The sequence below is a fragment of the Spea bombifrons genome, chromosome 1 (assembly GCF_027358695.1).
Source record: "Spea bombifrons isolate aSpeBom1 chromosome 1, aSpeBom1.2.pri, whole genome shotgun sequence".
Taxonomy (NCBI): domain Eukaryota; kingdom Metazoa; phylum Chordata; class Amphibia; order Anura; family Pelobatidae; genus Spea; species Spea bombifrons.
The window spans coordinates 90,048,528-90,073,892 of NC_071087.1; the positions used below are offsets into that span (position 1 = coordinate 90,048,528).

At 40.9% G+C, this 25,365-nt stretch overlaps 1 protein-coding gene across 1 annotated transcript in view; it reads right to left on the reverse strand.

Moving 5' to 3' along the window:
* Nucleotides 1-1,505: 1,505 nt before the first annotated feature.
* PLPPR1 (phospholipid phosphatase related 1) overlaps nucleotides 1,506-25,365 on the reverse strand; it is a 59,245-nt gene continuing 35,385 nt past the window's right edge. The window contains exons 3-8 of the mRNA XM_053465860.1: nucleotides 23,142-23,330; nucleotides 22,240-22,372; nucleotides 16,403-16,653; nucleotides 14,281-14,457; nucleotides 3,794-3,925; nucleotides 1,506-2,647 (exon numbers count right to left, since the gene is read on the reverse strand). Coding sequence (XP_053321835.1) covers nucleotides 2,615-2,647; nucleotides 3,794-3,925; nucleotides 14,281-14,457; nucleotides 16,403-16,653; nucleotides 22,240-22,372; nucleotides 23,142-23,330 — 915 coding nt within the window. The 3' untranslated portion in view covers nucleotides 1,506-2,614. The remainder of the gene's footprint in view (nucleotides 2,648-3,793; nucleotides 3,926-14,280; nucleotides 14,458-16,402; nucleotides 16,654-22,239; nucleotides 22,373-23,141; nucleotides 23,331-25,365) is intronic.

Below are 25,365 nucleotides of genomic sequence, written 5' to 3' on the forward strand. Positions count from 1 at the left end.
TATTAATGAATTGTTACTAGATAATCAAGCATATCCCATAGCCTATCATATACAGTCATGTCAAAAATATACACCTAATAACAATCATCTGTTCCTTAGCAGGTCTAAAAAATCCGTAAATACAACCTCAGATGAACCATGATTTATTCAACAAAAATGGAGAAGCCATGTGTGAAAAACTAAAGTACATCCTTACTGCTTCCATAGGAATTACAGTCTTAAGTAGCAGACTTGTGCTGCTAATCAAATGCCCTTATTTAATGGAACATCAGCACGTGTGACCACTTCTATAAAAGCTGAAGTTTGAGCTGTTTGCTGGTCTGGAGTATTGAGGTGTGTTAATACAATGCCAGGGAGGAAAGACATCAGCAATGATTGTTGCTGTCCATCAACCTGGGAAAGGTTATAAGGCCATTTCACGAAAGATCATTCAGAAGTGGAAAACATTAAGACAGTTGCCAATCTTCATTCAGGGGCAAGGAGTTGTCATCCCAGTAAATTTACCCCAAGGTCAAAGAGTTACATCTCAGGCTCTACAGGCCTCAGTTAGATTGTTTAATGTTAAAGTTCATGACACTATAATTGGAAAAAGACTGAACAAGCATGGTTTGTTTGGAATGGTTGTCTTCTTTCTCAAATAAACAATCCAGCACAGCTTAGGTTTGCAAAGTTGCATCTGAACAAACCACAAGACTTCTGGAATAATGTTCGACCAAAGTAGAGACATCTCATGCCAACTGTCATGGTGGTGGAGGGGTGATAATTTGGGATTGTTTTGCAGCCACAGGACCTTTCAACCTTGGAGTCACTGAGTCAACCCTCTATATAAAAAAAGTATTCTAGAGACAAATGTGAGGCCATGTGTACAAGACACCTAAAGCATAGCTGAAATTGGGTCATGCAACTGTGATCCCAAGCACATCAGCAAATCTACAACAAAATGGCTGAAAAAGAAAATAAATCTATGTATTGCAATGGCCCAGTCAAAGTCCAGACCTCAACCTGGTTGAATTGAAGTGGAGAGATCTGTGCATTAACTAATGCTCACAAACCTCAATGAACTGAATCAAGTTGTAAAGAAGAGTGGGCCAAAATTCCTCCACAACGATGTGAGAGACTGATAAAGTGATACAGAAAATGTTAATTCAAGTTATAGCTGCTAAAGGTGGTTCAGCAAGCTATTAAATAAAACACTGTACTTGGTTTTTGACACATGGCTTCTCCATTTTGGCTTTATTTTTTGTTGAATAAATCATGACACAGTGTAGTAGGTCATGTGTTGTTGTTCATCTGAGGTTGTGTTTTTAGAACTGCTAAGGAACAGATGATGTAATAGTAATATTTTCATGACAGCTTAAATTTGGCCACCCTTCATATATACAGTAAGACTTATTTGCAGCGTATCTGCACTATTGAATTGTGAGGCATTCACACTAAGTCTGCTTAATGGGCTGGTGAGAATAATTCCAATAATGTACACCTTAAAATAAATCAAAATGGGCACGTTTAGTAAAATTGAACAGTTTATTGCTCAAAAAACGTTTAAAATTGAAACATCACCAAGTACAACCGGTTTTAACCAGAATTAAATACAGACATTTCAAAACACGAAAGTGATACTTTAGTATATACATTACTGAAAACCAAGCTACAGAGGAAATTGAGCGGATGTTAAAAGTTTCCAAAGTAATATTTATTTTTTTTATATTTTCTAGTTATTTTATAAGAAAAAAAATATAGCTGAACTAAGAGAAAAAAGCCACCATTTGTCTATCATACATCTGTTTCTTTTATTTAGCTTATTTTGTATATAATCACAATCCAGTGTATTTCATGCTTCAAAAAAAAGAAGTTAAGCGGAGTTTTCACTATAAAATCTTATTTTAAAGTTTGTGAAAACAGTCAGTGAGTATTGAATTTTTCCATATAGAAATTGAATTAGATACATTTACAAATAACATATCTTATTTGATAATATGGTAACTGGGAAGTTAAACACTACGGTAAGCTAAATCCTTGAAGTGAATGCATAACGTAAACGTGCCCAGATATAGTGGATATAGAAGAATCCAGCTAAACAAATTGATTTATATAAGCATATGTCATCAAGCAAAATCAACACTAAATAATTTATTGGTTTCAGCTTGCTCACTATGTGTTAAATAAAATGTATGTCAATGAAAAACAAACTGTTTGCTCATATACACATTTCAAGTATAAAATTCTGTTCATTAATGGAAAAAAATGAAACTATGTTTACATGTAATTTACAATGCAGTTCAATGCATATAAAATAATACAAAATTTGTATACAAACATAATCACAAAACATTGACATTTTCAAAAGATGCTTTCTTTTTTTTAAATTTTAGTGCATTGTATACCATAACATGAATTTATCAGATTATGGTATAAACAAAGGATGTTAGAGATGAAAACATTAAAAAAGGCAAGCTACATCACTTCCTTAAAGAAAAGAAAAATACAAAACATTAGCTTCTAACTAGATATAACATAATACTGGTAATCACAGTTTAAGACTGAGTAACTGTGTTTGTTGAAGTTCTCACTTTATGGTAATATAAAAACAGTTCCCTTTTGTATACATGTTGTTTCAGGTGACTTCAGTCATCGAGGAAGAGTGATTCTACAAGAAAAAAAAAAATATATAAGTGAATTCAATAAGACATTAAAACAGGTTGTACTGGGAAATATATCCCACGAATAAGCAATGTTATCACTTTCATTATAGTCAGCGGAGGAGTGCAATGCATCCTCCAACTACTTGGTGCCTCTGATGTGCTGGTGTATTTACACCATTTTAAACATGCTGCAGTTGGGCAATGTAACTGTCTTTTGTTGTGTTTTTTACAATATTATTTTTGGATGCACCTGGGATCATTAATGAAGGTAGGGGCAGACTGACCCATCGGGCACTCAGGCACAGGCCAAGGGCCCGCAAAACTCAGGGTGGGGTTCGCAGGAGCGGGGCCGGTTAGGGAGAGATCATGGATCACCGGCCCAAACAGTGGTGTTGTAACTACAGGGGGCCTGGGCGACCCCTGTGACCACTTGTTCCGGTGTGCCTGTTTAAAATTGTTCAGAAAGGCCCCTTATGCTGTTTCACCGTCAATGTATGGCTCAGAATATATTAATAGCAGTTATTGTGTAAGCACACAATAACTGTTATTGTGATAGCATGCGGCTAAGGAAGGGGCATCACCGCAGGGGGCCCTGAACGGTCTCAGTATGCCCCTGAATGAAGGTCATTAAAAATAGTTTTCTAAAGCTTGCGAACTTTGAGTGCTGAAGGGGTGGACAATGGTTTTTACTGTCCTGTTGCCCAAAAGATCTATTTTAAAAAAATATATATATATTTTATTAGACCTGTCCTGCTGGCCAAATGATGGTGGTAAGGGCAGATAGGTTGGGTTTTCCCTTAGGGAAAATTATTGGCACCTAGTTTATTTATTTTTAACGTATTTTTCATTATTTCTGTGTATGGGGGAGGGGGTGAGAATTACAGTCAAGGGAATGTATGTTGAAAGGCAACATGAACTTGACTGCATCTCAAAATAAATACCCAAAAGCACTGAACCAAAATAAGTAGGGTTATTTGTTAGAATCAACACAACATGTATTGTTGTGCACCTGGTATGATTAAACATTTATGAAAAAATAAAGCTCATGTTCATATTTTAAACATTTATTTTAAAATATTAATAAAAATGCAGAAGGATGAGACAGAAGGACACAACTGAACACACAATTTTATAAATAATAAAAAAAGTACCTGTGCACTTAAAGTCTCAAGTGGACTTTCAACTCTTGGAAAAGCCATTAGAGGCATTCCTCTTGGATCTTCTGGCTTTGGCTTGGATGGTGACCCATATGTTCCTTTAAAATTGTGTACAACACACAGGCCCTGCATGAAATCCAAAAAGTTAAAGAGATTTTTTTTTTAAAGATATTACTGGCAGGAACATCAGTCTTGAATACAGATTTACATATGTGTGTATGTGTGTGTATATATATATACATATATATATATATATATATATATATATATATATATATATATATACACACACACCGTATTTGCTAGATTATAAGATGACCCTGATTATAAGATGACCCCCAAAATTTGAATATTAATTTAGGAAAAAAGAAAAAGCCTGAATATGACTTCCGGGGTGGCGGCTGAACGGACAGGCTGCTTTTTACATGGGCTCCTGCGACACTACTTCTATCCGCTGCCATCGGACGGAGATTTGCTTTTTTCCTGCCCAACTTACCTATCTACGGCACCGTCGCAGTGAGTCTCACCTCTTCTCCCCCGGAGTCTGGGTTATTTACCCGCCATTACGCTTGGCGTGTGTACCACGCTGCTGCTCGTCCGCCATTCTGTCCCGCACCGCGGGCTGGCGACATGACACTCCTTCCACCTCGCTTCGTTTTCCGGTCGTTTTTTTTTTAATTATTATTTTACTCCGCTTCGTTTACGATTTTTGTTTTTTTCGAATTGGCGTCTTCTTCTTTAGTTTTTTCTTCGGCGGCCATTACGGGATCACCATGTGGTAACTTTGGGCCTTGTCCCACACGTCACTCGCCACTGCCAACGGCCTCTACCTCGATACTCACCGGTGATGTCCTGGTCCACTTGAACCCGGTGGCTTCTTCCTCCTCTACGCATCCTCCACGATACCGGCCGACTTCTTCTCTACACGTCCTGCAGGCACTCCATGGCGACAGCTGCCCTCCTTTACTGCACAACGGCTTGAAGTTTTTGTTCCTGTTCAGCGGCTGACCACTCTACATGGCACATTGTGATCTACCTGCTCGCCTGGGCCTTCTCCTTGATTCACTTGCTGTTTTGTGAGTACTGACCCTCCACTGCATTTGGCACCTGTTTCCTCTTCATTGCTTTTTATTGTGCTGCCTGCCACGTCTTGCCAGAGACTCTTTTTGCGGTGACGTGTCGAACATTGCGCTACTGCCATCATACCACAACACCACCTGTACATCTGCTTTATTTCACGTTTTTTTTTTTTTTGTTTTTTTTTGATTGTTCCTCACCTCTCAGTGTTGTCCCTCAGTTTACTTTCCTGGCCTGGTGCTGGACTCTTCTCGGCGGCGACTACCCTCCTCTACTGCACGGCTGCGTTGAAGGTTTTGTTCCTGTTCATCGGCTGGCTACTCAGCCTGCCACACAGAGATCTACCTGCTCGTCTGGACCCTTTTCTTGTTTTGTTGCCGTTTTGTGAGTACTGACCTATACTGTGTTTGGCACCTGGGCGCCTGTTTCTCCTGTGATGCCTGCCACATCTCACTAGAGACTTCTCTGCAGTACTGCGCCGGACACTGTATACTACTTACATCGCTCCATGACACTACCCGTACACCTGCTTTAGGCTGGTGATCAACAAACTGGGATTACATTGTTGAGTTAACATTCACTGTGTCTTTACATATTGCTTTTGGCCTCACAACCCATTGTGCCTCACCTATATACCGTGCCTTTAGTGTGCTGCTCCATTGCTTCGGTGGGGTTTTAGTATCTGGTTTTTTGTTTTTTTTTTGTTTTTTTTTTTCTCTCTCTCTATCTCTCTATCTTTTTTGCTTTGCTTTACTCTCCTTCTTGCCTGACCCTACCTCCTCATGGAAAAATACATGGACAACATGTCGAAGACATCGACCAGGCAGGGGAAAGCTAAGGACAAGTCGAGCTCAACATTCAAGTCCTCTTTGCTCCAGGCTTCTGCGCAAGGCGAGAATGTAGACGCTTCCGTTCCTGCTGCTTCTATCTCCTCGCATGACCTGGTTAACATTCTGTCACCTTTACTGGATCAGAAACTGGAAAAGCTCTCCTCTGCAATCGACTCCACCCTTGCCGAACTTACCTCGCAAGGCAAGCGAATTCAGACACTGGAAACTCGACTTTCTGATCTCGAGGACGATTCTGCTGGCCTTAAAGCTTCAGAACAATCGCACGAGGAACTCATTAGCGCTCTGCAGGCCCGTGTCGAAGACCTTGAGAACCGTAGCAGGCGCAATAATTTGCGTCTCGTTGGTCTTCCAGAATCGGTCAAGTCGGCCGCCTTGTGGCCTCTAGTCACGGAGTGGCTTCCCGCTGCACTGCATCTTTCCCTCCCCCAAAATCGTTTGGTGGTTGAGAGAGTCCACAGAGTGGGGCAGGAGAGCCAGTCGCCGATCGCTAGACCCAGAACAGTTATTTTCAAGATCCTGAATTATCTGGATAAAGTTAAGCTTCTCGAGGCCTACAGAAAACACTCGCCTCTACAATATCAAGGTCATACTATTTTATTGTTTCAGGATTTCTCAGCTGCGGTTGCGGCCAAGAGGCGTCAGTTCTCACAAGTGTGCTCAATTTTACACAAACGTCAAGTTAAGTTTGCTCTTCAATACCCGGCCAAGCTTCGTGTCACCTATCAAGGGAAGACGCTGTTCTTTGAGACTCCTGAGTCCGCGGATTCCTTTGTCCGTACCGACTTGGCAGATGCTGCGACTGATGTGGAGGTTGTTCGGGGGTCAGGCCCTTCTTCTGCCTCCTCTTCTCCTCTTCGCTCTCATTCTTCTAAACCTTCTAGGGACTGATGTCCCGTTTCACAGGCTACCTCTCTCTGTTCTGATTTTCTTTTTTGATTTTTGTTTTTCTTTTGTTTGTTGTTTTTGGTGCCCTTTCCAGCGCACCATGGTTTTGGTTAAAAGTTCTAAAATGCTAACAGGAGGTATTTTACTGGTAAATTCTAAGCAGTTGTCAGACATTGTTCTTTGGTTGCTGTGGGGGGCTCGCTGGGACTCTCCTGCACCATGTTTCCTAATTCTCGTTCTCTTCCCGACTCCACGGGCGGGCATTGGTTGAGCGTTTAATACAAATGCATACGACTACTGATTCTACCTCTACATATTCTAAAACACATGTTCGGATGGTCTCCTGGAATGTGGAGGGCCTGAACTCCCCTGTAAAGAGAAAGAAGGTTTTGTCTCACCTTAAGAAATTGTCCCCAGATCTCCTGTTTTTACAGGAAACCCATTGGACGGATCCTGCCTCTAATACTTTAAAAGCCCCTTGGCTGGGCGACTGTTACTCAGCCATGTATTCCTCAAAGTCCCGAGGGGTGTCAATTATCCTTACAAGGCGATTGCCCTGGCTCGTGGAGTCGGTTATCAGGGATCCGGGGGGTAGATACATTGTACTTACACTGACTCTTAATGGTATTAAATACACCTTGGTTAATGTCTATGCACCTAATGTGAATCAAACAGGCTTTTTTGCTGATTTATATTCTGTTTTGTCGGGCCTCCAATGTACAAATTTGATCCTGGCCGGTGATTTTAATATGACTGCCCACTCTCATTTAGATTCCTCTGCCCCTCAGGCCAGACCTCGGTCCTTCCTTTCCGCTCCGTTGCTACAACACTTCCGCCTCAACGACGTTTGGAGGCTCACACATCCAGTAGACAGGCAGTACACCTTTTTCTCAGATCCACATAAGTCCTTCTCTCGCCTGGACTATGTTTTCCTTTCTGACGACTTACTCCCCTTCCATTTGTCTTCCCATATTGGTAATATTGTCATTTCTGACCATGCCCCTGTCTGGACTGACTGGACGCTTCGTGACCCCCTTGCCTTTTCACGTAACTGGAGATTCCCATCTTTCATGTCCCAGTCAGAGTCCTTCAAATCATTTTTGGAAACTGAGTGGCACAATTACATCGATGATAACATTGTTCATCTGGATGATGTTAATCTGTTATGGGAGGCCTCCAAGCCTGTACTCCGGGGGCAGATTATCGCATACATGGCGAGGCGTAGGAAGGGGGCCGATGAAAAACTTGTTTCTCTTAATAAGACGTTGACTCAGGCTTACCAGGACTATAAGGCTCATGCCACCCCTGAGACGGAACGGGCCTACAAGGAGGCTAAAGCCTTGTACGATGCCTGGGCAGCTGAGAAGGCCCAGACCTCATATACCTTTGTCCGTAACAGGTTTTTCCGTTGGGGCAATCGTTCTGGAAAATTGTTGGCCAACCTTGTGCGGCACTCCCTACATACTCACCGGGGGGTTCGGGAGGTGCGTCCCACTCCGACATCCTCCTGTACAGACCCTAAAGACGTTGCCTCCAGTTTTGCGGATTATTTTGAGTCTTTTTACTCGGCTGTTCCGGTTACTACTGAGACGGTCTTGGAGATATTCACCAAAGCACAAATACCTAAGCTACTTCCCGAGGATAGGGAGGTCCTTGGGGCCCCAATTACACTCCGGGAGCTACAAACAGTAATTAAATCCTTGCCTAACAACAAAACGCCCGGCCCTGATGGCCTTCCGGCCGAATATTACAAGCTTCTCTTGCCCCATATTCTCCCATATTTGAAGGATCTTTACAATAATATTCTGAATGGCAACCTCCCCCCGCCGAATTTTAATACTTCTCGAATAGTGGTTGTTTTAAAACCTAATAAGGACCCTACCCTTCTTCCGTCGTATAGGCCCATTTCCCTTCTTAATCAAGATCTTAAGATTCTTTCTAAGCTAATGGCCAATAGACTCCAAACTATATTACCTAACCTAATCTCTCCTTCTCAAACCGGTTTTATGAGGGGGAGGCGCTCGACGCAGAACATCCGCCGTGTCTTAGCTGCCATTCACCACACTAAACTTGCCCGTCAGTTCCATAATATTATTATCAGTTGCGACGCCGATAAGGCGTTTGACAGGATCTCATGGCAATACCTTACTAGTTTTCTCAAATTTCATCATTTCGGAATGCCATTCCTGAACCTGTTTAGGGCGCTGTATGAGTCCCCTGTAGCACAACTGACAGTTAATGGTCTTAACTCCCGATTCTTTTCACTAGGTAGGGGTACTAGACAAGGCTGCCCCTTATCCCCACTTTTTTTCAACCTGGCGGTGGAACCCTTGATACGTCTTCTAGAGGCCTCTCAATCTATTGTAGGTATCAAGGTGGGCAGGGTAGAACTTAAATCAGCGGTTTTTGCGGACGATTTTCTTTTATTCCTATCCGATCCTAAATCGGCCATCCCCCACCTTTTGACTTTATTGCAATTATTTCACGAGGCCTCCGGTTTCCTAATTAACCCGCTTAAGACAGTGGCCTTGCCCATTTATGACCAGGCTAAGTTAGGTTGGGGTGATACTTTCCCCTTCCAATGGTCCTCCTCACGCTCCATAACTTACTTAGGTCTGCAGATTCCCGCTAATTTACATCTTCTTTATGATTTAAACTTTTCCCCACTCCTCTCTCGCATGGCGAACGATTTCCGCTCCTGGGGACGACTACCGCTCTCCCTAACGGGTCGTTGCCATTTATACAAAATGGTGGCCTTCCCTCGTCTTCTCTACCCCCTTCAGATGCTGCCGCTTATCATAAAAAATGCGACCTCCGCACACATGATAGACTCCTCCGTAACTTTTTATGGCAACATAAGAAACATAGGATTTCTTTATTTAAACTCCAACAGCCTGTTTCCCACGGTGGCCTTAACCTTCCGAGCCCCCTGGGATATAGCCTTGCTGCTAACTATAAAATAGCACTTGAATGGCTTTTACAAACACCTTGCTGCGCCTGGCCTCTCTTGGATCAACAGTTTACACCTGACGTTCACCTTGCCTCTCTTCTCCACCTGCCCCCTTCCGACTGGCCTGTTTCCTTACGAGACAACCCACTACTTGTTGCCCCTGCCAGGGCTTGGAGGTTGGTGCGTAGGGCCCAAGGCCTTAGCCCAAATGTCTCCTTGTATCTGCCTTTCCTCCGCAATCCTGATTTCCATGACGGCAGGGCTGCTGCTCTGTTTTCCCACTTGTCTGCTAGGGGGGGCAGACTCCTGACCCATTTCTTAACTGATGGTATTGGGGCATTACTTTCCTACGAAGGTCTTTTGACTAAATTCTACCCCATACCTATTCATAGGTTGCATTTCCTACAAATCTCCAGTTACGCTTCTAAAATTCTCTCCTGCCTTTCTCCATCTGACAAGAACAATAGACTAGATAAACAGACCCTACTCTTGCAGACTGGTCCTACCTCTGTCTCCCGACTATACAGTTTGACTCGCCCGTTGATTGATCTAGAGACCGTGACTCAGGGCCTTGCTAAATGGCGGCTGGACTTCCCAGACCTTACGACAGACTGCCTGGTTGACGCCACTATTAGGGCTACTAGGATATTAGTCTCTAAATCCTATTCTGAAATGTTTTTAAAATTGTTACATAGGGCCTACCTTCCCCCAAAGCTATGGAAACTGGTGCACATGGCGGCTGATTCCCACTGCCCGAAATGTCTCCATCCTGACGCAGACTTAATGCACTGCCTCTGGCTCTGTCCCCAAATTCAGGTTTTCTGGGCTTCCATTCATGATTTTGTCACTACATCGTTGAAACTACCTCTTACTATGACCCCCGAATGGGCTTTATTTGGCATTTTTTCCCCCGCCGATACTTGTCGACTTCCAGCGAGAGATGGATCCCTACTGGTGGTGGTGGCGGCGGTGGGGAAGAAGGCCATTCTTTCTCAGTGGATCCAGCCACATCCACCCACTTTGGCCATGTCCCTGTCACGACTAAATTATATTTTCCAAATGGATTGGACCGAATCTTCCCTACATAGAGAAACCAAAGCCCGTGCCTTCTTTACTAAATGGTCGGCGTATATTCCCACACTGGCTCCCTCCACTAGGGCCTCTCTCCTTTCCATGTTCCAATACACTGGATGGTTTTCTCGGCAAATCCTACTGGGCAGACACCCCCTGCCGGGTTTAGGTTGATTTTATTTTATTCTCATTTTATTTTATTGTTATGGTAAGGTTTTCCTTATGTATCTTGAATTATATACTTTGGTACACGATGTATCGTTTGTTGTCCTGGCGGTGTGCTGTGTCGGGCGTCCCTTCCGCTTCGTACTCCTCGTCATACTCTTACTTTGTCTTATTTACCATTGTACCACTGACGACTGCTTTAAAATCATTTTGTAATCTTTATTCTTTTTGATCTTTGTATACGTGTGTTTGTATACTTCAACTGCATTCCTCCTGTTTGCGGCAAAAATAAAAGTTTTTAAAAAGCCTGAATATAAGACTACCCTATAGGAAAAAAGTTTTACTAGTAAATATTAATTCACATGTAAACTATTTTTTCATATTTAATAAAAACTATGATTGAAAAATGATTATTGTTTTTATTTCCTTTTATATGCCACTCTGCCCCCCCGAAATGCCTTATACCCCCTATATGCCACACACCCTCCCTGATATGCCACTCTGCCACCAGATATGCCTTATACCCCCTAAATGCCACTCTGCCTCCCTAATAAGCCACCCTGCCCCAGATATGCCTTTTAACCCCCTATTTGCCACTCTGCCTCCAGATATGCCTTATACATCCATCCATGCCACTCTGCCTCTTATACATCCATCCATGCCACTCTGCTACTGCTGGCCAGTACTTCCTAGACTAAGATCCAGATCCTCCACAGCGCTGAAGGAGACCTGGATCCTTCTCTCTGGCAGCGGGATGCGCACAGACAACCTCTGCTGCTGCCGACACTTCTGCCGGGGCTTCTATGGTGGAGCACCGGAAGGTCATGTGATGCCGTTGCTTCATCATAGAAGCCCAAGAGGAAGTGCCGCATCACACAGACGCCCACCAGCTGCCAGAGAGAAGGATCCAGGTCTCCTGCAGCGCTGCGGAGGATCTGGATCTTAGTCTTGTAGTCAGACCTCTATTTGAGCTCAAATATAAGGCTCTGCTTTGTTCTGAAAAAAACCTTCTTATAATCGAGCAAATACGGTATATATATATATATATATATATATATATATATATATATATATATATATATATATATATATACCGTATTGGCTCGGATATAGGCCGCCCCGTATATAGGCCGCACCCTAAAAGTTTGGTGCTTTTTTAAAGAAAAAGTTTTTTTCTTTAAAAAAAGCACCAAAAAACATGCTGCCACTCTGTCCTCTCCCCCCCGAGATATGCTGCCACTCTGTCCTCTCCCCCCCCGAGATATGCTGCCACTCTGTCCTCCCCCCCCCGAGATATGCTGCCACTCTGTCCTCTCCCCCCCCGAGATATGCTGCCACTCTGTCCTCTCCCCCCCGAGATATGCTGCCACTCTGTCCCCCCCCCGAGATATGCTGCCACTCTGTCCCCCCCCCCGACTTACCAGAGCAGACTCCCGGGTGTCTTGCGGGGCCGGAGGGGGACATCTATGCACATCGTGTATACAACTCCCGGTGCCGGCACTCAGCGGAAGTGCCGGCACCGGAAGTTGTATACGCGTATTGCGTAGATGTCTTCCGCCGGCCCTGCAAGACACCCGGGAGTCTGCTCTGGTAAGTCGGGGGGGGTGTGTGTAAAATGCATCGTGCGGACGTTCGGACGATGCGCTTAGACAACCTCCCGTGCCGGCACTCCCCCCGTGGAAAGTGCCGGCAGGGGAGGCTGTCTGAGTGTATCAGACAGTAGGATACAGGTCCCCTGCACCGCTGCGGGGGATCTGTATCCTAACCCGGCTGCCTGCTGACTGCATGTGCCGGGCGTCTGGCGCTAGACCCCGAATAGAGGCCGCACCCCCACTTTAAAGACTTAAAGTGGAGGGAAAAAGTGCGGCCTATATTCGGGCCAATACGGTATATATATATCCTGTAAGTAAACATATCATCTGGGTTATTGTAAGAGCACATTTTCATTAATTAGTTGCTCATAAAAGTCAGTAATTTCAGATTTATACAGATTGTGTAGATGTATATTTCAACCAACAAAACATATTAAATCCATGAAGGAAAATATATCAGTAAAATGGAAAGGAATCCCGACATGATAATCTGAAGTAGCAATGGCATGTACAGAAAGTCTGTTGTGGTTTTTTCTTTATGCATTTCAGGAACTTGAATTTCAGGCATCACCCAGACTGAAAATAATATATAAAAAGGCCTTATAGGTTGAAATGAACTTAAAGTTTCAAGTGGAGCTTGTTGTAAATTTCTTGTTAATGTTTTATACCTATAAATAATGTAAGCATGCTCTTGTGAAAAATAAATATTTAAATGGCAATATTTTGTCTTCCCCTGTGCTAATATTACTACTGAATCTGTTTTTAAATTATTTTTAAAATTGGTCTCCAGAAGGGTCCATCATTCAAGTTGACTTCTAATACCTTTGATGGGTTTTAAAATTCTACCTTGCATTTCATTATCCATCATACAATCCATCCAAAGTTACTTTCAGATACCAAGTAATGGAAAATCCTATCAGCAAAGGCATTTTGCTTTATTGCGAGTACGATTTAAGCTCTACTGCATCCATAAATATATATAAGAGAAAAAGTCAACACGGTTGTAGAATATTAATGAATGTTTTGATATGTATTTTAAAAAAAACCCAGAGGGGATTTGATTATTTCTTCACTTCCTTTAGCCTGAGTGAAATAGTGGAAACAAGGCAACTGCTGTGTGAAGCCCATAGCATGTATTATTGTAAATCTTGGCAGCCACCCTGTTCTAATAAGAATCCTAATGAATCTATGGATGTAGCATGCAGCACGTTAGAAACATATTAGAGTGGATATATCCACAAAAATGTGTCAGTTTGACAAATGTAAGATGAAAATCTCCATCATGCTGGAATAACTATTCATTATAAAGGGTCGGCCCTTGTTATGTAAAGTCAGGTCCTGTTTATATTAAATGCACGGAGATATACCGCATTGGCCCGAATATAGGCTGCACGTTTTTCCTCCATTTTAGGTCTTTAATGTGGCGGTGCGGCCTATAATCGGGTTTAGCGCACGGATGCGCAGTTCGTATCACCCGAACGTCGGGTGGGTGTTTTTTTTCTTTTTCATTTAGCCCTACTGCCGGTAAGCAGCAGGGTTAGGATCCAGATCCTCCGCAGCGCTGAAAGGGACCTGGATCCTCCTCTCCGGCAGCCGTGGACGTCTGCGCAATGTGCAGAACTTCCGCCGGGGCTTCTATGGTGGAGCACTGGCTAATGATGTGCAAATATGAACAGAAGGTGGGGTACATGGAGTAAAGTTTGAATTTTAACACCATAGCTACCAAATGGAATCATACATTGCAGACCAGAACATATAATTGGTTGTTTTACCAGAATTCCCTATATTGCACAAGCATACGACATGTCCCATCTTTCCTACTATGCTGAAATATTTCTAAATATTTCTAAATATATACTGGAGTTCATAACAACTGCATATTGTACATACCAGAAACAAAGCCACTGCTGTTCCTAAAATGAAACCTCCAATGACATCTACACAGTGGTTCCTGTATTCTGAAACACGGTTCAGTCCTGTTAGGAAAGCAGAGCAAAGAGTCCCAAGACAGAGAACAGGCTTTGCTAACCTGCTGCTCTTCGTTTTAATTGTACTTGTGATGTACATCTGCAAAAATACAGGAAATCATGAAGATAACAAATATAGTAAAATCAAATCAAATATGCTAAACCAAGTATGAAGACTCATGCACAAAATACTTTGGACACATTTATACTGCTTCAAAAGAACACTCAATCAATATTACTATAATAGGCTTATTAAAAAGCTCCACGGGGGTCTAACAATTTTCTTGCATCAATATTGTTTTGCAGAATCGGACCTTGCCGGTGTACGTTAGTGATATAAAACTCTGCAATAATAATTAGTTTTGCATCGAAGATTCAGTGCTAGATAAAATATTCCAATTTTAATGTCTCAAATGAAAAGAGAATTCATTTTTATTACTCAGATGTGTTTTTATATTTACTTAAACCTTTGCACCGGTAGATTAAAAAGCTTTGAGTTTTAAACATGTCATATAAAGGCGAGTTAAAGGTTCAAGTTGTGATTATAAATGCTAGAATTCTAAATTAATATGTATTACAATAGCAGTCATACATTACAAAAACTTAAAGCAAACTTGCTATGTTTCTGTAATAATGCGAATATACACTAGATGGCAACCACGTCCCACTTTTCATAAATTGGACTTACTTTTTTAAAATGCAAACTAAACTATATTTTTCCCATGATGCCCAAATCATAAAGGACCCAAAGGGAACATCTAACGCCTGTTCCAAGTTAACCCTTCCGTGTATGTATATGTGTGTGCGTATATATGTGTGTATTATGTATCTAACATCGAGAAGTTCACAGTCAAACATCATTTAATAAAGGTCCCAAGGTTGTTTCTACAGAGAGGGAAGAATATTTTTACAAAAAATGACCCCCTCTGGTGCAGTTCAGATTGTCATGTATAATAAAGGCAATTTATTAGATAATGTTAAAGCAAAATAAAAGTTCTTTCTGATCCTTTTTATCCAGGGGAAATAATGTCAGAAAAATAGTTTAGCACTAAATCATATTGTGCTTGGACTTTCCCCATGGGTTTGAGCAGGGCCCTCGTCACCTGTTGTTTCTGTTAGTCAAATTATTATGTTATATACAACTTGTTATGTCCTGTCCACCCATTGTACATCGTTATGGCGCTATCTAAAAGAATAAATAATAATAATGGAGTTTCCCTTGCTTGGATACTGTAGTATACAACACATATAGCGCATTTTTGTTCAAGATGCAAGACTTCGCATAACTTTGATAAAATATGCACAAGTAAACACATACATCCTAAAAATTTATATTAGTGAATAAGCAAATCATTTTGGAAAGATATAAGGTTCGTTAAGTGACATCAGGCCAACATGAGCTCATTTTCTCGGACATCTGGTTGGAATCCAGACTGTTTAAAGGCAAAGTGAAGTGTTTAAGAATAAAGATGAGGAAACTAGCTTTTATGAATTTAACATTTTGAACCCATATGGATTCGTAAATGATTGGCTGTACAACTTTTTGGATTGATATTTCTAGGAACATTCAAATATTTTCTGGTATAAGTGCATCAGAAACCGGAACAGCAAGAGTATTTACAAAGATCTTTTTTTTCTTGTTGATATGTTTGACAAATTCCAAGATAAACTGGGTCATATTGAGTTCTATTATTCCATATCATTCTTTTATTTATTTATTTTTTATGTATGGTCCTATTACATGTCAGAGGTTGCAAGATGCAGTCAATGGCATCATGGAAGACAACTTGCATTAACCTGTCTGCATATCACAAAAATGATGTTGCACGCTCTCATTAACTCACAAGCAAGTTGCAAAATAAACAAATATACAAGTTTCTTTTGTGAATTGTGATATCTGAGTGTTACTGAGTTGACCGACAACTTGCCTTTCATAGAACAGACTCCAGTATTTGTGTTTTCTCTGCAGCACTTGTATTCGGTGACGTATCCCTGGCCAAAACCGAGGGGCAGATCTCCCCAACAGATTCATACGCACTACTTACCGTTGTGTATAATGCAGAATATATACTCAGAGCAGCATGTTTGGATGGAAAAGACCTTCTTGCCTTTTCAATGACATCAGGTTCACCAGTGCAGATGTTTCCATGGTTGATAAACTGATGATGAACAAGACAGTCTGCTCCAGTGTAGTTTGGCTTACACACTGTCAAGAAGTAAGGAGTCAAGTTACCTGTGACTACCTGGCCAGCATTAACAAAAATATCTGTAGCAAACAGTCCAAAGGCAAAGACTCCTGTGGGGAAAAAACACAATAAATCAAATGCAATACCAAGGAATAAAAGGGCTAACATCTCAAAACATGGAAATGGAGTTACTATGAGCAATTACATTTATTACAGTATACTATTTCACTCGTGATAAATGGACTGCTGTTTATCGCAAGCCTACAAGACAATTGATGGTCCAAAAAAACATTTTTTAACCTCTCAAGGCCGCCTGTGTCAAAAGCAGCATCCTTCCTACTGGTTCCTCCTAGGGATGGACAGCCCTTTATTTGGAACCCAAAACAATTTGTCTTTCATGTCCTTTTTTTAGGTGTGTAGAATACTTTGGTGTGTAAAGAACTGTATCACGTGACTACACAATAATAAGAAATACATATTTCTAAAATATTTTGAACGTATTCTGGATGGCTTAATTATTAAAACATCATGAACAAACCATAAATTCACAAACAAATATTAAGGGAGACAGACATGAGATTGACAGACAACTAGACAGACAGTCACCAAGTTCAATAATTATATTAACCCTCTTAAAATACAGTTTGTAAACATTAAAAATCTATTGTCACTTAGAAACAGCACATTATACGAAAACTCATGACTTGCTATGGTGCTACACATATTAATTCAATTTCTAACCTGATTAAACGCTAACCCACCAGCAAGAATATTTGATTAGTCGGCTGTAATATGCTGGAGTTTCTGAAAGAGCTCGTAGCATGAAGCCCAAAGGGAATCCCACAGACTCCATTCTATCCTTGGCAGACCGCCAGGCATCAATATTGGCTCACAGACAATTCCTGATCAAGGACATTTCAAAGTAACCTCAATTAACTCCTTACTTGAAAAAGCACAGCCCTGTTCCCAGTGTGGACAAACATGCTCTAGGGTCTTGAAAGCGGGGAAAAAAAAGATTTCAATGGAAATGATTCTAGTGACATATGGTAAAGGGAAAAATGACTGCAAGTAAGAAATCAGTAGTCTTAGTAAACATCATCCAATCAATTAACAAATCTGCTTTACAAGAGTTGCCTGCGTCAACGTGACGTCCAACCCCAGAATGAAACATAGCATTATATTGTTACTTGAAGCTGGCGTATAGCAGCCAAATACTATAAATAATGCTTCAATGGAGGTTTTTATTGCCATAAAATAATTGAAATATTATACGTATATATGATTTATAAGTGTTTTAATTATAGTTGCCGTTCGAAAGTTTAGCTCAGTTTTCAATACTTAGTATTCCTTTAGAAAAGATAATCCTTTAACTGCCAGATTGATCATACCAAAACAAGCCCACCAATAACAAAGTTTTGTCACAATAGTCTTAGGGTAATAAGAACAGGACCAAACCAGGGAAAATAAATTGTTCCTGGCACAAACTAAAATAAATTGTTCCTGGCGGACACTAATTACGAAGGTTTGTAGTCAATGGCTGGATAAGGGAGGCCACACAGTGTGTTTTCATACTCGTGTAGCATGCAACCGGGCATTTCCAGCAAGTAGCTGCACACTGCACCACCCGATCTGCTGCTGGAGCGGCAGATCTCGTGTTGGATGGAGCAATGTTGGCCAGTGGCCCACCAAGTTACACTCTCTGCATAATAAGAAATTATATATGTATATATATACATATAAGCTTTATATGTGTTTCATTGTTTTCCCCCAGGATAAAGCATCTGAATGCTGTATTTGAAAGAATATATGCTTTATTTACTGGACAATATTGAAATACCCACTGCCATGTTGATATTTGGACAACTAGCATCCTGTTTCCCAGTAGTATGTGCACCTGCACCCATGGAAATGCTTGCAGGGTTGTTTAATACTGAATAATGATGTCATGCTTTAGGTCAGAACAAAAATGAGATGAACTGAAAACACATGAAGAATTTCCAATGTTAACAATTCAGCCAAATTATATATAAATTCGAACTCATGCACATAATGTCTCATACACGATTTCATTATCTGTGCTTAGCCAATTTAGAGTTTCGGTTAACACACACAAAAACTCCTGGAATCTATGCAGTGTGTAAAATAAGATAAGAAAATATACGTGTATATGTAGGCAGAGAGCAGATGAGGATGACTGGATCACGTACAAAATTAAGTAAGGTATGTGTAGGAGGGGTTTATGGCATGGAGGTATGAATTTAAAACTTGTCACCGTAGCAACCAATGGAATGTTCGCCTTGGTTGCTATGGTGATGATCACTTTTTAAACTTTACACGAGAATCACTTTTTCTACATAACACCCACAGTATGTAAATGAGCCTCTAGTGGATAAACTCAAATGCTAGTCTATGAATCACAAAATCGTTTGAAGATCTTGTGTATTTAAGCAAGCTTTAATGCTCTATCAACACATTAAAATGATCTGTCAGCTAAAACCCCACTGATATTTTACAACAATAATCAATCACGTGGTACTACATATTGATCATGCTTAAAATATCTTATTTGATCTATAGCTAGGGAATTTGACAGGAGATAAGAACCACTGGACCCATCTAGTTAGCCCATTTTTCCCCAATTTAAGAGTCAGGTCTTAATCAATCCCTAGTCATCCCACACTGTATTAGCCGTTACCATTTCTGGTGGGAAGCTGTTCCATTTACCTACCATCCCCTCGATAAAGAAAAAGTTCCTTTCTAACATTTGCCTCCTTTGAAATAAACTTCCATCTTGTACTTTCTTGAACCCCTTTAAGTATTTAAATGTTTCTGTCATATCTTCCCTCTACCTTCTTTCTTCAAGGTATACTTTTTGAGATCCCTTAGTCTTTCCTGAAATTGTTTTATCCTGCAAACCGTTTACCAGTTTAGTAGCCTTCCTTTGAACTCTCTTCAATATATTAATATCCTTCTGGAGATGTTCTCGAGATATTTTCTAGACAATATTTTAGGTAGCCACCTATTTCCTTTGGCTACTGATGCCTCTATCTATACAACCCAGCACACTACCTGCTTTTTGTGATGCTTCATTTCATTGACTGCTTAAAACTGGTGCAAAAATCACACAATGTAGTGGGTGGCACTCTGCATTCTTCCTTGGTCGAACTGCAAGGGGCACTGGAGTGCCCCTTTAATATAAAACATGTAAATTATCGTATATCCCCATGTATAAGACATACCTTTTTCAGAAAAAATTGGGGTCTAATACAGTGGTGGTAGTTTTTGTATTTTTTTTTAAAACTAACTGCTGCTTACTTTCATCCGCCGCGGCTGCACAGGAACCCGGTGGAGTCACGTGAATGCACATCGCATCACATGACTCCGCTCAGTTCCTGTTCCTGTGCATGAAATGAAGAGTGTGTGTTCTACTGCAGGGTTTTCACTACATAAGTCATAGAACAGTCAAAAACAGAATTTGACTGCGGTTAACAATTTAGCCCATCTATTATCCCCATGTTTCCTAATGTAAAGACTCAGACCATAGTCAGTAATTGGTCTTGTCTTGGATTCATTAAGTATTTATTCATTTACTTTTTTACAATTAAGGGGGTTTATTCACTAAAGGAGGAGTTGTGGTCTTCAATTCTGTACAGCAGACCAACTGGGGTTGTCTTTTCATAACGTATAGTTAAGTCAAGGAGTTAAACAACACCTCTCCTGTGAACCCTGCTTTTGGTAAATAGACCCCAAAGAATGTATATTTAAAGTAACATATTAAATTATAAATTACTCAAATATGCATTCTTCATTCATGCCTACAGAGTACATTTGCAATTAACAATTCCATTTATACATCTAATTAGGAGTAAGCGTGATTTTATGCATTGTGCCTATCATGCACGTGAGGTACTATTATAAATCACCACATTGGGTTTGCAAACTTATCAGGCTATTAGTTTATATAGTATTATGTGCCGGAAGCAGGTAGAAACACAATTAAGAAGGGCTATTGCATTTACAACAGCTGTTAAATAACCACTCTGTTGGACTTAGATGCAAGATCATTATTTAGTAGGAGTGTAACCAAGTTAACCTGATTTAAAGAACAAATTAGTCACAGAAAAGACTCTGCCTGTCAAGATGAAATGTTTTCGGCCCCCACACACACTGTCACTTGCTGAGAAAAATAGACATTAACATGTTATTGTCTCAGCGTTCATTGTTGTGGTAGTGTTAGTCCAGTGGAACAAATGTTAAAATTGCAGTAATTAGGGATACGAGGTATGATACTATCCAGTCAAAGCAGAAAAGCCTTTGGGAGATATTTTATCCACTTGCAACCCGAATAGATGTGTGTGTATATATATATATATACACACACAGACACACACACACACACCGATCTACACACAGACACACACACACACACCGATCAGCCATAATATTATGACCACTGACAGTCGAAGTAAATAACATTGATAATCTTGTTATCATGGCACCTGTCAGTTGGTGGGATATATCAGGCAGAGAGTGAGCATTTCATCCTTAAAAGTTGATGTGTTAGAAGCAGGAAAAATGGGCAAGTCTGAGCGACTTTGACATGGGCCAAATTGTGATGGCTAGAGAACCAGGTCAGAGCACCTCCAAAACTGCAGCTCTTGTGGGGTGTTCCCGGTCTGCAGTGGTCAGTAAATATCAAAGGTGGTCCAAGGAAGAAAGAGTGGTGAACCGGCGACAGGGTCGTAGGCGGCCAAGGCTCATTAATGCACGTAGGGGAGGGGGACTGGCCCGTGTGTAGCTCAAATTGCTGCTTCTCATAGAAAGGTGTGAGAACGGTGTATTGCATTTTGTTGAGTATGGGGCCACGTAGCCGCAGAAAAGTCTGGGTGCCCATGCTAACCCCTGCCCACTGCCGAAAACACCTACAATGTGCAAGTGAGCATAAGAAATGGACCACTGAGCAATGGAAGAAGGTGGCCTGGTTTGATGAATCACTTTTTCTTTAACATCACGTGGATGGCCGGGTGTGTGTCGGTTACCTGGAGAACACATGGCACCAGGATTGCAACTTACAAGGCTTAAATTATTCTGCTGCTAGCGTCTTGTGCCAGATACAACAGCACACCTTCAGAGTTCTAGTGGAGTCCATGCTTCAATGTTTCAGGGCTGTTTTGGCCGCAATATTAGGCACGATATTAGGCAGGTGGTCATAATGTTATGGCTGATCGGCATATATACACACCGTGTATCGCATTTGGTTGCGTATGGGGTATTATATATATATATATGCCTGCACGTGGATCCATCTATCTGTCTATCTACACATAGCGTATACTTATGGGGTATTATTGTGCTTAGGGGATTTTGGCTGAATTTTTTTCCAGCAGTGACACCTATATATATATATCCCTATAGAAGAAAACCTACACAAAATTGAAAAGTAACAAACACAAGCAAACTAGTTGTTGTCGACAAGCCGAGTTTCTTTTATATACAGCCTATAAGGAAATGTGATTTAAGGATATCACTAACTTTCCCAATGCAATCTGCAGATATAAGGGAGATGGATGATCCATTTTGAATAGGGTCATCACGATACAGAGTATAGCAAGTGGACAGAGCAAACACTCTTATGCATCTCTGGGGGATAACACAAACTACAGTGATCCGATAACTGCAATCTTGTTGGTCCTTACCTATAAACCGAATAATTCTCCTGATTAATGGATTCAGGTAACAGCACTCTCCGGTCAAAATCATTTTTTCTTGAACAATCAGGTTCTCTCTTGTAGACTTTATAAAATATGTAGTTACCTCACCAATAAATATCTAGAATAAAAATGCAATTTTTGTCAAGAAATCAAAATAACAAAATCAAAGAAACCATATTGATATTTTATAAAAATAACTAGATTGACACCAAACATTACCTGTGAAGGACATCATTATACCTTGTAGCATGTATCATTTTATCAGTGTCTCTGACCACTAAACATGCACCCGCTGCCCACTGGAGTTTTTCCTTTACTGAGTGTATTCTGGGCTGCTCGATGTTAACAGTAAATTTTTTTAGAAGTTTGCCTTATTTACCTTAGATAAATAAAGGGCCCTCTTTACCGAATGAATCGGTTTGTCTTAGTCTGCCAATTTTTGAATGTATGTACTGTACAAAGGGCTGCGTAAATTGTTGGCACTATACAAAATAAAAAAAATACTAGTTACCTGTATTACCAATGTTTATATTAAAATACATACATACTTGTTTGAATAGAACAAGTAATGTGTATGTGGAAAGTCATTTAAGTAAATACTTGCCTGTTTTATACTGTTTTATACTGATTGGATTAATATTTATGAAATGCAGATGTACTTTATATTCCTTGTATAATCGCAATTTTTAATATGTCCAAATAGTACTTCACTATATAGAGCGATAAAATATCCTGTGTCTAAATACACTCTTCAAACAATATAATGTGTAATGGTATTTTTGTAAAATTGTATTATTGTCGTTTTGTCACAGCCATATTTAAAAACGGAGTGATTACTAAATATGTCACATACATTATTAAACGTATTTAGCATATAAATGACTTACGATAGCTGTTGGCGTCACTGCCAGTACACAGTACAGCACCAGCGGTGAAATGAAGCTTTCATCTTCCGTCCCTGGGTAAGGTTTCATAAGATTTCCATCTTGACAGAAAAAACCTTGGACGTGGACTTGGAAGGTATCCGTGCACTCAAAGTAGTATGCGAGCAGAACAGTCCCGGCCATGATGACAAGCTGAAAATACAGCATGGTAAGTTAAAACATTTAAACAGTGGCAGTTTCTTTGGAGAACAAATCCCATGAACCAATAATTCCCCCATCACCCAGGCAAGCTTCCGATTACTGTGGCTGGGGAGTATGTTCATATATGCCATATGATGTTACATAAGCCTTTCGGCAAACAGCTATAATGAATGTGTCTAAATGACTTTAGGTCCTAGCACGACTCACAAAAGGGACATGTGCCTAAAGCAAAGGGCACATGAGTGTCAACATTGATGGCACGATCAATGCAGTTGAGAAATAAGGGAATGGATTCAATGTCGGAGATAAATCTAACACAAGTAATAGAATATCAATCCTGCCACAGATTGCAATTAAAAAAAATAGATAAACACTGTGATGCATTGTATCCCAGCTATCAAATCCAGGACAATATACCGTAACTAGGTTTTTACCTTTTGATTTAATCTACATAAGGATTGCTATTCAGTTAGCTGTGATAAATGTATCTCTGGATTTGAATCCAGCTGAAAATATGTTCCATAAAGTAAATAACAAAGTAATCTGTTGCAAAGTATTGTCCCTGGGATGTCCCTGGTCGTTGTTGCCATATTCCTCAATATGAAAGCTACAATAAAGTAAAGATGCTCCTCTGGGGGAAAGGTGTCACCACCAGTCAGAATGCAAGAGAACACACACTTTATTGGCACTGGGCACAGTTTATATACTGCACTTCACTACTGCATGGGAAATTGACATACACAGGAAATAGAAAAGGATATCTGTAATTAACACATAACACAATACAAGGGTTGACAAATTTGGTTTGGATTTAGGAGCCAGCCAAAAATGTACAAGCTATTTTTTTCCCAAAATGTATTTTCATATATTTAAAGTTTCAGTCATCTTGGTCCATTCACTTGTGAGGAGGCGTGCTTGTAAAGTCAGTGACCCCAGATGACCTTTATAAGCTTTCCTGACCTGGTTTTTACCCTGGGCTGTCAATATCTACTCAGAATCTTCATTTGCTGATCACCCTCAATTGCTTGTTTTGGTGAGCGTATTCATTTTGACCTGGCTAGTATGCATACACTCACACAGTAACACACACAGCACCATACGCTCATACACATTAACACTGACAAGGCTGGCTGATACAGGCTGGACTGAATAGTACCGACACGTCTTGGAAGTACAAACAGGGCTGGCAACACAGGATGGTACCAACAGGACTAATTACTGATCAGCGAAGACAGGACTGATTAGCTCAGACACGGCTAGATGACAGACAGGATTAAGCATTTAAACAGGGCTTTGCACCAAGACAGGGCTGCAGTTATGATACAAACAGGGCTGAGCACCGAAACAGGGTTGTGCACCAAGACCGGGCTGTGACTTAATCAGACAGGCAGAACAGACTGAAATCTCATGGTAAGGACAGAAGCTTGGTAGTCTTCAGGACAAGCCACCTGGTAGGATAGTTACTTGGCAGGATAGCCCTTGAAAGGGCACTTGGCAGGATAGTCCATAGACAGGGCGCTTGGCAAGATAGCCCTCGGACAGCGTGCTTGGTATGGTAGACGTCAGACAGAGCGCTTAGCAAGATAGCCCTCTGACAGGAAACATCAGTCAGGAGTAACAGCAGCAAGAGAAACAGTCAAACAGGGAGCTGGATCAAGCATGTCACCCAAGGTAGAAACCCAAATACAAAGGCCCTGTTTGCAATAAGCAGCCAGTATTTAAAGAGCAGGGCCACACAAGATACCAAGGCACAGCTGATACCATCAAAGTGGAGCAAGAATTCCAAAACTATGTAGAGTGGCCACTACAGGCTGAATGTGTTAACAGCAACAAAACTGGTATTATCCATACAGCAGCCTGGCACGCAGTGATGCTATGGGAGTCTGTTCAACCACGCCTACTAGGAGTAGAAAGGACACCGTTCAATCCCAGCTACTTAAGGAGATAAAGAGGTAACTCCTTGTGTCGTGACTTACATCTTTATCCTTACAACTCTCTGAGTGTACGCCGTCTGCCTCAGGGAGAA